A 12,924-nucleotide genomic window follows, 5' to 3' on the forward strand; every position below is an offset into this window, starting at 1 on the left:
CCTGTTGCAGTTCATCACCTAAGGAAGACAGGACTGGAACTCAAGCAGGTCAGGAAGCAGGAGCTCATGCAGAGGCCATGGAGGGATGTTTCTTACTGGCTTGCTTCCCCCAGCTTGCTCAGCCTGCTCTTTTATAGAGCCCAAGAACACCAGCCCAGGTATGGAACCACCCACAAGGGGCCCTCCCCCCTTGATCACTAACTGAGAAAATGCCCCACAGCTGAATCTCATGGAGACACTTCCCCAACTGAAGCTCCTTTCTCTGTGATAATTCCAGACTGTGTCAAGTTGACACACAAAACTAGCCAGTACAGTTGGTAACTTTGAGTAACAATAGCTAGGACACAGGACCTCGTAAACACAGGCAAGAGACTAAATATACAGCAAGAGGTACTATCCACCCAGCTTGGATACTGGAGGAACTGGAACCCAGGCTGAGGGGTTGTAGGAACCATTGCCCTTGGGAAGGAAGAAGAGACAGGGTTTATTTATTAATACATTAGCATAATCTGACAATGGTGAGAATCCAAGGCTTGTTGAATAAATAAATAATAAACCAAGAAAACAGAATCAGACATTAATTCACCAGTCCTACTTTCCAAGGCTCCTCAGTAGAGGAGAGTTATCGCACAGCTCTAGCAATACCCTTCAAGACTCTGTGTATGAGATTGCTATTAACATCTTAGGAAGGTTAGGTTAGCAATGTAAAGTTTAACATTTGCAGCCAATTCCGCTTACTTAAGTTATGCCAATTTAGAGTCCTGCTACAATTTATGCATATCTGATAGGCAATTAATACATTTCTGAGTAATTTTGAAACATATTTCTTTGAGAGAGAGAGAGAGAGAGAGAGAGAGAGAGAGAGAGAGAGAGAGAGAAGAACCTTTTTAGGTCAAAGACAGTGTTAAATATCAATCTAAACCTTCCATCTTATTGGAGAAAGGGTCTCTTGTTTGCCCCTAAATATTCCAGCCGATGGCCTTCTTGAGATTCTCTTATCTCTGTCTCTCAAACTGAAATAAGTAATCTTGACAATAAACAATCTGGCTTTATGCAAGTATTGGGTTTCCAAATTCAGATTCTCACACTATGTGGCAAGCACTTAACCCATTGAGCCACCTCCTTAAGCCACTTACTGTTTATTTCTCTTAGATGAGTAGAGTTGAAAATTCTCTTTATTTTTTTTATTTTATTTTATTTTATTTTATTTTATTTTATTTTATTTTATTTTATTTTATTTTATTTTATTTTGGTTTTTTTCAATACAAGGTTTCTCTGTATAGCCCTGGCTGTCCACTCTGTAGACCGGGCTGGCCTCAAACTCAAAAATCTGCCTGCCTCTTCCTCCCAGAGTGCTGGGATTACAGGTGTGCACCACCACCGCCAGGCTTTTATTTCTTTTTTAATGAGTCATATTCTCTGACTGTTACCAGTTTGTTTTTTCAACAATTTGGATGTAGTCTAGTTTCCATAATATAGAGTTTGAGGGGAACCTTTCTGTTCTTTGATTTTTTTGTACATTAATACTGAGGATATTTTTCTATTGAAAATTCATTTTGTGAGGGTTGGGGAGATGACACTGCATTTTCAAGACCAGAATTAAGATTTGTAGAAACCCTGCTAAATGTCTGGTGGATGTGGTGGCCCACTGTAATTCCAGCCCTGGACAGTGAAGACTAAGGATTCCAGTGTGACCTACGCCACAAGACTCCCCATCTCACTGAGCTTAGGATTTGCCTGAGAGATACTGCCTTGATGTGCACCCACACACACACAAAGTTAAAACCCTGTACTCACATATGTCTACCATTAATACATAGGAAAAATAGAAAAATCAAAAAGATCAACATAATTTCTCTTCTCTATAACAGCCCACCATGTCTTTGAAATCATAGGAAGCATTTTCCAACATTAATTCACTGTGCAATTAAAATACCAGTTCTTGCATTATGTTGGAAGGTAGGCAGTTTCCACTACCTGATCCTCACTAGTGCAATATCACAGATGAACATCTTAAGATTGCATGGTCACTGAGGTGCAGAGAGAGCAAGCTATATAGTTAAGTCAACATCAGTACATTAGATAGGTCATCTGATCTCTGGAAATGTAGTCTAAGGCAATAAATTAACATGGGTTACAAAAAAGAGTAATTATTTACAAACTGAAGATCATGTTCAGTAGTTTGGAGAGAGATTAAACATACATGTAAAATCAACAACAGGATATAAGATAGATGTTAAAGTGGCATTTATGAAGTTCTCATAAAATTTTTAAATATTTATGAATGAAAACTATATTTTAGATGAAATTAAAATAGATAACTAATAAATAAAATGTCTAACAACTTAACATTCTTAATTGATGGTGTATGCAAATAGAATACAAATGTGCAAATGCATACTAACCACAACTATGCAAAATCACCAACAAACACTGTGACTTCATAAAGCAGAAAGTTCTGCCACAATATTGAAACGATGCTTCTTTTCCTCTATATTTTAGAGTTAGAATAACTATTTCAATAGCAAGAAAGAGCACTATGATCTTATATTTATTCTATGTGAGCTACTAAATGCCTCCTGAATTATAAGGAGATTCGTGTGTTTCTGTGGTAGCTTCAAGGATGAACTCAATGTCTTGAGCAAGATGGTAGGGTTCTTAAAATAATCTACCACTGGGTGATGTCCATATTCACAGGTTCAATTTGTATTACATGCATTTGTTTGTTTGTATAGCACAATGCAAGTGCAATTGAGTCCATCAGTAAGTCAGAAAAAAATGTGGGATTTGTTTCTCTTCTTCCTCCTTCTGGGTCTCGGGTTTTGAATTCAGGTTACAAACTTTGGCAGCAGACACCTTTACCCAATGAGCCATTTCAGAAGCCCACAGGTGTAATGGTGAAATGTGGCTTGAATAAATAAATGTGAGAGACAAAATTCTTCTTTAATGGTCTGTAGGTTTATGTGACATACATGAAACTTACCTATGCATATATATTTTAGTGACTGAATGTTGACTCTCTAAAAGTAGACAAATGGAAATAAATGACTTTCAGAAGACTTTAATATTATTCTATAAATACATGTTAGTGACTGAAATGGAAGTTTCTGAATATGTCATGTGATTCAGACTCAGTGGTGTTTTGCTGAGTCAAGACCTGTGGGAGGACACATGATATTTGGAGAGAGTATAAATAGATATCAAAGGATGTGAAGAAAGAGGTGGGAAACAATGATCATGGAAGATACTCTAGATTAACCTCTGGCATCAATATTCATATAAACATATATGCACATGTCTCTCCTTACCCAAGTTCAGGTATAGGGCTAGTCTGCCATTCTGGAGCTCTAGGGTGATATAGTCTCCACGTTGTCCTTCCCCATGGAACAGAACTCCATCTCCTTGCATGCTCTTGAATTTCAGGGAGATCACATCTTTGAGGGTACTCATCATCTTCTGATTGAACCTATACAAAAGTGAGCTCTGGCCATCAAAGTCTGCAACATCCGATTCTGAGAGTAGAGAGAAGAGAAAGAAACATCACTGTATTTCCTCATGGCAGCTATTCTTGCTTATCATCATTGATGCTGTTCAATTCACAGGAATATTCCTGAAATCTGGAAGACCTCTCTTATAAGGAGGTAAATGAAAGAAAACCAACATATATAGAATCTAATGAATCATTCATTTGTTGGCAGCACAGACACATCAGGCTAAAGCAGAAGCTCCCATTAGTGACTGTTGAACAAAATAAGAGAAGAATTGTAACAGGACCTAGAAGGGAGTTGTCAAGAAGCTCCCTCAAGTGAAGTGTATTATGGGAACCTCAAGCCCATAATTGGTACTTCATATGGGAGGGAGAGAATTAGACAAATAAATTGCAAAACATGGAAATCTATATGTGATGGGGTCTTAGAGCTAAGGAGAACTTTCACAACCTAGAAAGTTCACAACTATTTACTAAGGGTGAAGTAGGAAGAGTGAGAGAAATATATAGCTGCAGCACATGGAAATTGACACAGGTTAGGAGTCGCCTTAGAGAGCAGCATTTAGAGTTCCTTGGAAGAAAGCCCTCTGAAGAGTATTGGACTAATCTTTGGAACAAATGAAATATCTGATACTTAATACTTTTTCAGGGTTGGAAGACAGACTGCTTTTTAATCTCTCTTCTCTAACAAGAGATGCTGGAAGCTATGGCCTGATTCAGGCAATGTGATCTGGCGTAAAAGTTCTGCTTATGTTCGAACAGTGATATGTCAAGCTGTGCTTAATGAGACAGGATAGTAGTGCCACAGGTACCTGCATGGGGCTTTTCTGGGACGAGTGCCTACTTTGTAATAACTTCTCATGACTTAAACGTTTCTTACTAAATTGATTCTGACATTTAGAAGCATTTGATCTCTACAACATAAGCTCCAGGCTAGAGCTGTAAAATAGATATCCTTTATTATGACAATTCTGGATGATTAATTCAGTTTTTTCTAGAACTTTGTTCTGAGAATTCTGAAGATTCTTTGGGATTTAGTGGGAAAGAATAATCAGTGTAGAGAGACTGAAAATTTGTATAGAGGGGTAATGTACTATATATGCCTTGTTCTGGACCAGTAATTTACTGTTTTATGGATTTATGCAAAATGTTCAGTCACTATTGTTATGTTTTATCATTTATTCTTATCTGAGATAGTCCTTTGAGACATAAAACTTAGCCAATGTGTGTGGCAACATGCTGTCTCCCATTATGTACACACATTGTCTAATGTCAACTCAGAATAAGTATATCTAGTTACTGAAACATGCAAATTTGTGGAACAATATGGCCTGTTTTCTTTGCACATAACAAATGTACCCATTATGATGTTAGAGTAGATATTAGCTCAGCCTCAAAGCCTTAGCACAGAACTGACCAATGCAATACAGAGGTAACAACATTTTTGATAATATTAATGATGCTAATTACCCTGCCTAGTAACAGGAGATAGGATGATGGACACGGGACCTGGAAATCGAGTCATTATTCCCTTCTTCCTTCTTCAGCTGGGAGTGACCTTGTGTTTATGTTGAGAGTGGGGGATTCTGTGAAGTTTCCACAAGGTTGTCATTCACAATAAGTGGGACTGTGCAGTAGAGCAGCTGTTGAACTTTCACTGATGCTCCTTTAATTAAGCCCTTACCAACGCTCTGTCCATAAGCACAAAAAGCTTGCAAATTGGGCCGTGTTGATATCTGTACTTTGATGTGTCTTCTATGCACTACCTGGGGTGAACAGACATTTGTTTACATCTTCCCAGGGAAAGAGAGATGAGAATTGAAAGTTAAAATTATGATTTTATAATATATAAATATGATCTTATAATATTTTCATTTAATATAAATTATATTATTTTATAATGATTATTCTTTCCCACTAAACCTGAAAGAAACTTCAGAATTCTCAGGACAAAATTTTAGAAAAGACTTAATTAATCATCCAGAATTGTCATAATACTGTATAATGATACTGTATAATGATAATACAGTATCATTCTATATTGAATACCAGCACTTTATTTAATCGAAGCTTGACTTAGTTGTATTATTTCTTCACTACCCCTTTCTCACTATTCCAGCCTTTAAATTCTGATTCTTTATTCTCAATTTTCTTGAGATCAACTTGTCCAATTCCATTCATGATATCACATAGTAGTGGAGATGATATGCCAGCTGAATATCATTTAGCATATTGCCCTTCAGTTCTACCAGTATGGAATCACATAGTGAAAATCAAGAAGTCATGTTCTAAGCAAATTTATGAAGTCTCTCTCAAAATAACCAGTGCAGAAGTTATTTTACAGCATTGGAGAGAGAGAGAGAGAGAGAGAGAGAGAGAGAGAGAGAGAGAGAGAGAGAGAGAGAGAGAGAGAGAGAGAGAGAACACATGTACATGTGCAGGTATGCTTTCACTTACAAATGCATGTGGAAGTTATAGGTTGACATTGAGTATCTTCCTCACTCATATTCTAGGCTCATATAGCCTAGGTTGTTCTGGAATTCAAAACATACCATGATGATTTTATCTTCTCATGTTCCTGTCTCTATTTCCTGATGGCTATGACTATAAGATTATATCATGTGCCTGGTTTTGTGCAGTGCTGGAAACAATTCAAGGCCTTGAGGAATGTACTCTACCAGATGACCTGCCTTTCCTTTTCCACTGAACTATGCAGACTGGAAAGCAGGTGAGCCCCAGGGACCTCATGCTTCTACCTCAAGGCTGGGATTACAGAAGTGTGTCACTGAGCCAAGCTTTTTGCATTTGTGCTGAATTCATGTTGCCATGCTTGTATGAGGAGCACTTTACCAATGAGCAATATCCATTGCCCCTTGGAAGAATTATTGTAAGTTACTTGAATATTCTTTAACTTTATTATTACAAAAAATGTACCATTAAAATGGTATTACTTCTATAATAAAAAAGACTACTTAATTACAACCTGGAAAGTATTTATCATATATCATCATAGCAGGGTGAAACAGAAACTGAAGGGCTATGAGGACAGGAGAGAACTATTCATATTTGAAATTCAGAAACCACAAAAACTCATTTTTTCAGGATTTCCTAAGTAATTAAAATGCTTAGATTGAGTAATGGCCTCTTGATTATTTTTCCTGTTCAGGGATACAGAATTATCTTCAATAAATGAAATTTTGAAATAAGAAATATAATTTTCTGTAATTATCATGAAAGTAAAATTCTATAATTTATTCATTATATTTACAGTTAATGAAAAGATCCCTGCGGACTCCAGATTATAAAAAGCAACTGGTGTGATATAGGGAGGTTTTCAGAATCTTCTATGTTTTTCCAAAACTTCTCGCTTGAGGTTAGCATTACTTTTATGCATACAGAGCTCACTTGTCTTGAAGCTGAACCCATGGATTTCTTGGCACTGTTGCCCTTTCTTGGGAATTGAGCATCATGTCTAGATAGAACATGAAGATATAGCATGCCAGCTGGACCATATTTGCAACTTAATTCCTTAAGATTTAAATTCATACATAAGATATATGCATTAGAAATATGTTCTTTAGAGGAAAAAGAAAACCTGCTAGGGATGATGATATGATGCAGTGAATAAAGTGTTTGCTGTACATCAAAGAGGGCTGGCTGAGCTCATATTTCAACATTCCGTTAAAACAAAGAGAAGAACCTGAAATCCCAGAACTATGAAGATAGGGACAGGACAATCCTGGGGACTTGATGTCTAGCATGTCTAGCTGAAAAGGCAAGCACTGACTTAAATAATAGCATAAAGAACATAGGGGAAGGCATGTGTCCCACAGCACTTTACCAGGAAACACATTCCTCTTTATAGGATAACTATACACACCTGCCTTTTGCTCCTTTGTGTTACATGAGCTTTTCTTACTCTCACACTTGACTTGTATGAAGCCAGGCAAAGAAATCACCCCAATCGTCTTTTGCCAACTGGCTACATTGATACTATAATATTGATGCTATTGTCTCCAGTGTCTTTTGCAACAATTCTACACTGGAAACCTGGAAATTACACATTTTTGCTATAGTATGATACTGGTCAGATGATGTTCTGTGTGTATTGTGGGAAAACAAAGACAGAAAAGTGTGATTTTTGTATTTTGGAAACCACAGAAGACTACTGGCATTTTTCACTTTCTATATCTTTTAATGAATTTATATTGGAGTATCATTGGCCTTCAGAACCCTTTGAAGCCCTGAATTCCTCAGTCAAGTTCTACATTTTAGAACTTTTCTTTCTCTAGTAGTTTCATGGTCTCCCTTTAATTGTTATTTAGCACATCTGTTATACTTTCTAAAGATTCAAGATAAAAGAAATGAAATATCTAAGACATGCATTAACTTTAAGGAAATGTATCTCCATGCTTTCAACAACACATACAGAGATCCAAGCTTTGAGTAATGAAGAAAGGTATAAATGTTTCATTCTAGTTATGCAGCTCGTTATATAGTGCAACCATGCAGAATTCAGGAATTTTACAAGGTATATTCTTATTGATCATTTGATGAGGCCTACAGAAGCCTAGCCTACAAAATCACTATGATAATTATAGAATTATAGACACCTACACATAAATACACATTCAGTACCATCCCATCATGCCATGAATCCAAAGAATTTTCCCAATGGAAAAGATTGTGTATGAGAGATGAAGATGGAATAAAGATTGGTGTGGATAAATCAATAGGGAATTAGGGAATTTCAAACTCTGAGAATATGTTTGAGTATTGAGCTGTATATGTAATATCTATATAAATCTCTTTCACAACCCCTATGGCTTAGGGAAGATGTAGTAGAGGGAGTGGAAAGGAAGAACTGAAGAATGTATGAACTGGACATAAGAAGTGATATTCTATTTTTCATCAAGAAGTTTCTGTAACACTGAAGAAGCAGACATCTTTCAGGAATTTCCTAAAACTTCTAAGACTTATAAAACACTTCTCAAAGATTATATAAGCAATAATGACTGCCTGGGAAAAATGATCTTCTGATCTATCCAGCTGCCAATCTGTAGTGCAGTGAGCTCCTGGCAAGTAGCTTTAGTAATTTGTTACCTATCCTGGTGTGTGGTTTTGGTGCGGCAAAAGCAAAATAGTGATGAGTCATTCTTGGTTCTGTAATTAATTCATTACTCATGCTTCATAAATATTTCCAATAAACTCATGAGTTTTTCAAAGTGGGTTTTAGTAAATCTATTTTAGAACTTTTGTCAATGCCCTGTTTGGGATAAATGTATATTTATGTCTCCCTGGAAAAGTCAAAAAAAAAAAAAAAAAGAGTGACACAAAGGAATACCCCTGGATCATAGTGCTGTTTATTTACTAGACTACATATTAACCACCCCAGTGTTAAGTGCTAAGTGTCCATTCACAATAAAATGGCTCCTTCTCCTGAGAGAAATGTTTCTCTTCCTGTGGTTTGTGACACTTTGGTAGAGGGCATCAAATGACACTTTCATAGAGTTCCAAAACCAAATACCGTCCATATAAGATATTTATATTATGATTCATAACAGTAGAAAAATACATCTGCAAAGTACCAATAAAAGAAATATTTTTATGGTTGGAGCTCATCAAGACATGAGATAGTTATAGCATTATGTTGGTTGAAAACCTTTACTCAAGTTTTCTGTGTTTGCCATTTAACCTGTGTTAGCTCACTGTGGGCCTGTGTACTTGAGGCTTTGTAAAGAGATCTCTGGCCTGGTCAGGTTAAAGGATTCAGGCACCCGGCCCAACCATCACCCAGAGCAAAACACATGTGTATTCAATGGACCGCAGGAGGGGTAGAGGTGTGGTAGCAACAGCTGTTCTTTTATCAGATGTGTGATGGCTGTAAGATTCTTCCTTGATAGAAGCCACTATCAGACCCAGATGGCTTCACTGCAGAACCAATGAAGGCAGGGAATACTAAGAGTGGCCCCTAGAATTGGGGGTGATTTGGAGGAAGGTTTTTAGGATCTCCTTGGGTATTATTTTCCTTATAGGTAATGTCCTCTACTATAATGTGGTTTTTTTCTGGTTGGGTGGTAAGAACAACCTCTAATGCTTAAGAGATATCTCTTCCTAAAAGATTGGTGGCTACTTGAGCCACTGGAGTTTGGGGGTGAGCATATGAGGCTGGTAGCTCCATCGGGGTCTTCGCTCCTGTAGGCCTGTTTAGTGATGAATGTGTGAGAGGTACTCCCTATGCCTAGGAGCTAGACCCCAGGAATCAGTTGCCAGTCACATGGGATCTCTTACTGTCTTAAAATTGTCAGGTCTGTTCCAGTATCAATAAGGCACTTGAATGGTTTATTATCTATTTTAATGGTTAATTTTGGATAGGAACCTTCTGAGATGTTGGACTCCCATAAAAGCTTCAATGGGAATAGTTGTCCTTCTTACTATGGGGGCTGAGGGCTGCCCTGTCTGAAGTTTAAAGGCACCCGTTGCTTACCATCCTTATCATACACAGAATCACGGGATCTCTTCCAGTGGAAACCTATTCTACAACAGATTTTCTCAGGGAGATTAGAATCTGTTATGGGGAAAGAGTTTTGTGGGTATTCATTCCTCTATGTCCTATCTCTTCACATTTGAAGCAAACTGCTTCTGTTTTGACTGCTGCTACAAGGTGGGGTCTTGTGACCCTGTGGGTGGAGTGAGCCTGTCCCAAGCTTGAGTTGCACAAAGGTGGACCTGCTCATGGTACCCTGCTGGCTGAGTTGCCTGTTGTGCTCCAGTAGAAAAGTCTTCCTTGTCAAAGGGTTTATTTAAAAAAAGCCCATGGGGTGTCCCCTCTGTCCCCAGTTTTGCCTGACTTGTTGACTGCATTCATCTTGAAATAAGGCTTCCCATTCCAAAAGCATTAGTCAAGGAAGGGAAAAACAATAAATATCTCTCTTTGGGAGTATTTAAGTTAGCAATATGTCTCTGTAAGACAGATTTTGTCCAAGGTGCATAGATACCATATTCCTTTACTGTCTTCCTGAGTCCTTTTTAGTCTGAGGCTTGGAGTGCGTACCAGCTAAGCAGTTTGTTTTGACTGGGGTTAATATTATTGAGTCTTTTGTGTTTCTAGTTCCTATCAGACTCCTAAATAGCATAGGAGGCTGGTTAGTTTTTGCAAGATCGTCTCAAAAATTACAAAGCTGTTGGATAGTTGATGGTTTGGGGTAAAAGATTGTGGAGTTAGGTAGGGTTTTGTCTGTGAGTTTTAAAGGTCTTCACTTTTATGGTTTGGAGAAGGGAGAGGAGAAATACCTCTCTCTGGTTGGATGGGGGGAAGGTAGAGTAAGGAGAAAGGTAGGTGGAAGTGCCTTTATTTTTTTTTAAATGGAGCCCTGCTCTTGAATGGGAGAGGGAGGGGCAGGAGTTTATTTAGTGTTTCCTCCAAGGCATAAGGAAGCAGGTGTGGGTAGATTGATTTTATTTTCCTTATTAGTTGGGTAAAGGTTGTGAGATCTGAAATTGAGTGGTTGTTAGGACCTTGACCTTTGGGTTCATCTGATGAGAGGGATTGGGAGCTGTGTTGGTATCATCCTGTCCTATTTTGGAAGGTCTTATACATTGCCAAATTACAGCTAAAATTGGCAAAGAATCATTGGAGGGTGTTATTCCTTATCAGGTATGTCTGGTTTTTATGAGAGAAGCTACTAGGATCCACGAGCCTGGTCTATAAATATTATCACTGACCATGCATGGAGCTTTCTGAAGGACTTCCTCCCGAAACAAGGAGGCTCTTTTTTTTTTTTTTTTTTTTTTTTTTAATTATTTTTTGGCTATTTTTCTTCCATGGAATTTTAGTAGGTCACATATTTCCTTGGTCTGGGGCAATTTTTCTTTTTTTATGTGATCTTTAGTTGCCACTGACAGAAAAGAGGAGAAATGTATTATGCAATGGGAACATTTCCTTGGCCTATTTGGCTTTGAGGGATTCCACAGAGGTCCAAAACGCTAAGCCTTCCCACAGGTTCAAGAACTGCCACCTGCTCTTTCACTTTTAAGTGGCTGCTGTATTACTAGGTTTTCTTTTTGTTTTAAGGAGAAGTTAGTCTTTTCCAATGTCCCTTGTGAGCTGTCAGGAATTAGACAGATGCCAGAGGGACCTTTTGGCCAACACCAGAGAGTAGCTCTGGCCACGAGGCTTCAGTTGCACCTTCAGGTTGTCCAAATGCCTGGCCAGGTGTGAAGGTTCAGGCAAAAGGGTGAGAGTGTGAGCAGGAAATGGGGAGTTGATCTCTGGCATCTCCTCTGCTACATCTCGCTCCTCTGCCCCCTACTGTTGCCTTGTATGTTACCCTATGTTGGCCTGCACTGAGTCAGGCATGGCTGGGCTGACAAGAGGCTAACTAGTTAGCAAGAAGTGTAGGGGAGCTTCAGGTAGCATTTTGGGAGAGCAGACCTCTTCCCAAGCAGTGGTGTTAGAAGCTCTCAGATGATGGAGTAGTTCTCACACACCTTTATTCCTTTGGGATAGGATTCTTTCTTGTAGTTGTTATTTTGGTTTTGGTTTTGGTTTTATTCAGACCGGGTTTCTTTGTTTTTCTGGCTGTCCTGGAACTCACTATGTAGACCAGGCTGGCCTCAAACTCAGAAATCCACTCACCTCAGCTTCCCAAGTGCTGGGATGAAAGGCGTGAGCCACCAATGCCTGGCAAGGGATAGGATTCTTATATACAGTTTTGTGGGGGGTCAGGGTCTGAGAGCTTGGGGATACCTGCATGTGGGAAGCCTTGATGCAGCTCCTATGCAACTGATGGCCACAGACCTCTCTACAGGATGTTGGAGGAGGCTGTAGCTATGTGACAGGAATCAGGGGACCAAGGGGGGTGGCCAAATGCCTGAAGTCCTTTGCAAGTGACAGTTACCTGCTGGGTCACCAGGGTTTTAAGCCTGATCTCAACTAGAGACCAGGATGCCCATCACAGCTGACCACCCCACAATGCACTATCCCTTATTCTTGCTGACTCTCATACAGCAATGATTTGTTTGCTCTATTCAATACAGATTCAACCTGGTAGGACGATACAAGCTTTTCTCCAAAAACTGTCAATACTATCAATAGAAAGATTTTCCTGACCCAAGAGAAGTCAGTCAAATACAAAATATATACAATATTAATTGAATTACCCATGAATTGCTATGACCATTTCACAGATGGAGAACCAGAAGTCCAAGAGAAGTTTTGAAGAAACATTAAGTTCACTCACTGAATACTTACTCCTTTCTTGAAGCACCTGAAGATGCTGAGCATCCTCAACATGACATAGATAAGCAGATTTAAAATGGTAATAATAGCTCATAATTTCTACTGTTGCCATTAAACAAAAAGAAATATAACACACATAATAATTGCAGTATTGAATGTATAACACTTCTGTTATGATTGCCTTGTTTGGATTTTA

General features: G+C 38.5%; 1 protein-coding gene across 2 annotated transcripts in view; it reads right to left on the reverse strand.

Annotated features, from left to right (window-relative positions):
• LOC127697709 (contactin-associated protein like 5-2) overlaps positions 1-12,924 on the reverse strand; it is a 909,987-nt gene that overhangs the window by 533,058 nt on the left and 364,005 nt on the right. For both annotated transcript variants that reach the window (XM_052201021.1, XM_052201020.1), the window contains exon 5: positions 3,309-3,512. In XM_052201021.1, coding sequence (XP_052056981.1) covers positions 3,309-3,512 — 204 coding nt within the window. The remainder of the gene's footprint in view (positions 1-3,308; positions 3,513-12,924) is intronic.

This window comes from Apodemus sylvaticus, chromosome 12 (assembly GCF_947179515.1).
Source record: "Apodemus sylvaticus chromosome 12, mApoSyl1.1, whole genome shotgun sequence".
Classification (NCBI taxonomy): domain Eukaryota; kingdom Metazoa; phylum Chordata; class Mammalia; order Rodentia; family Muridae; genus Apodemus; species Apodemus sylvaticus.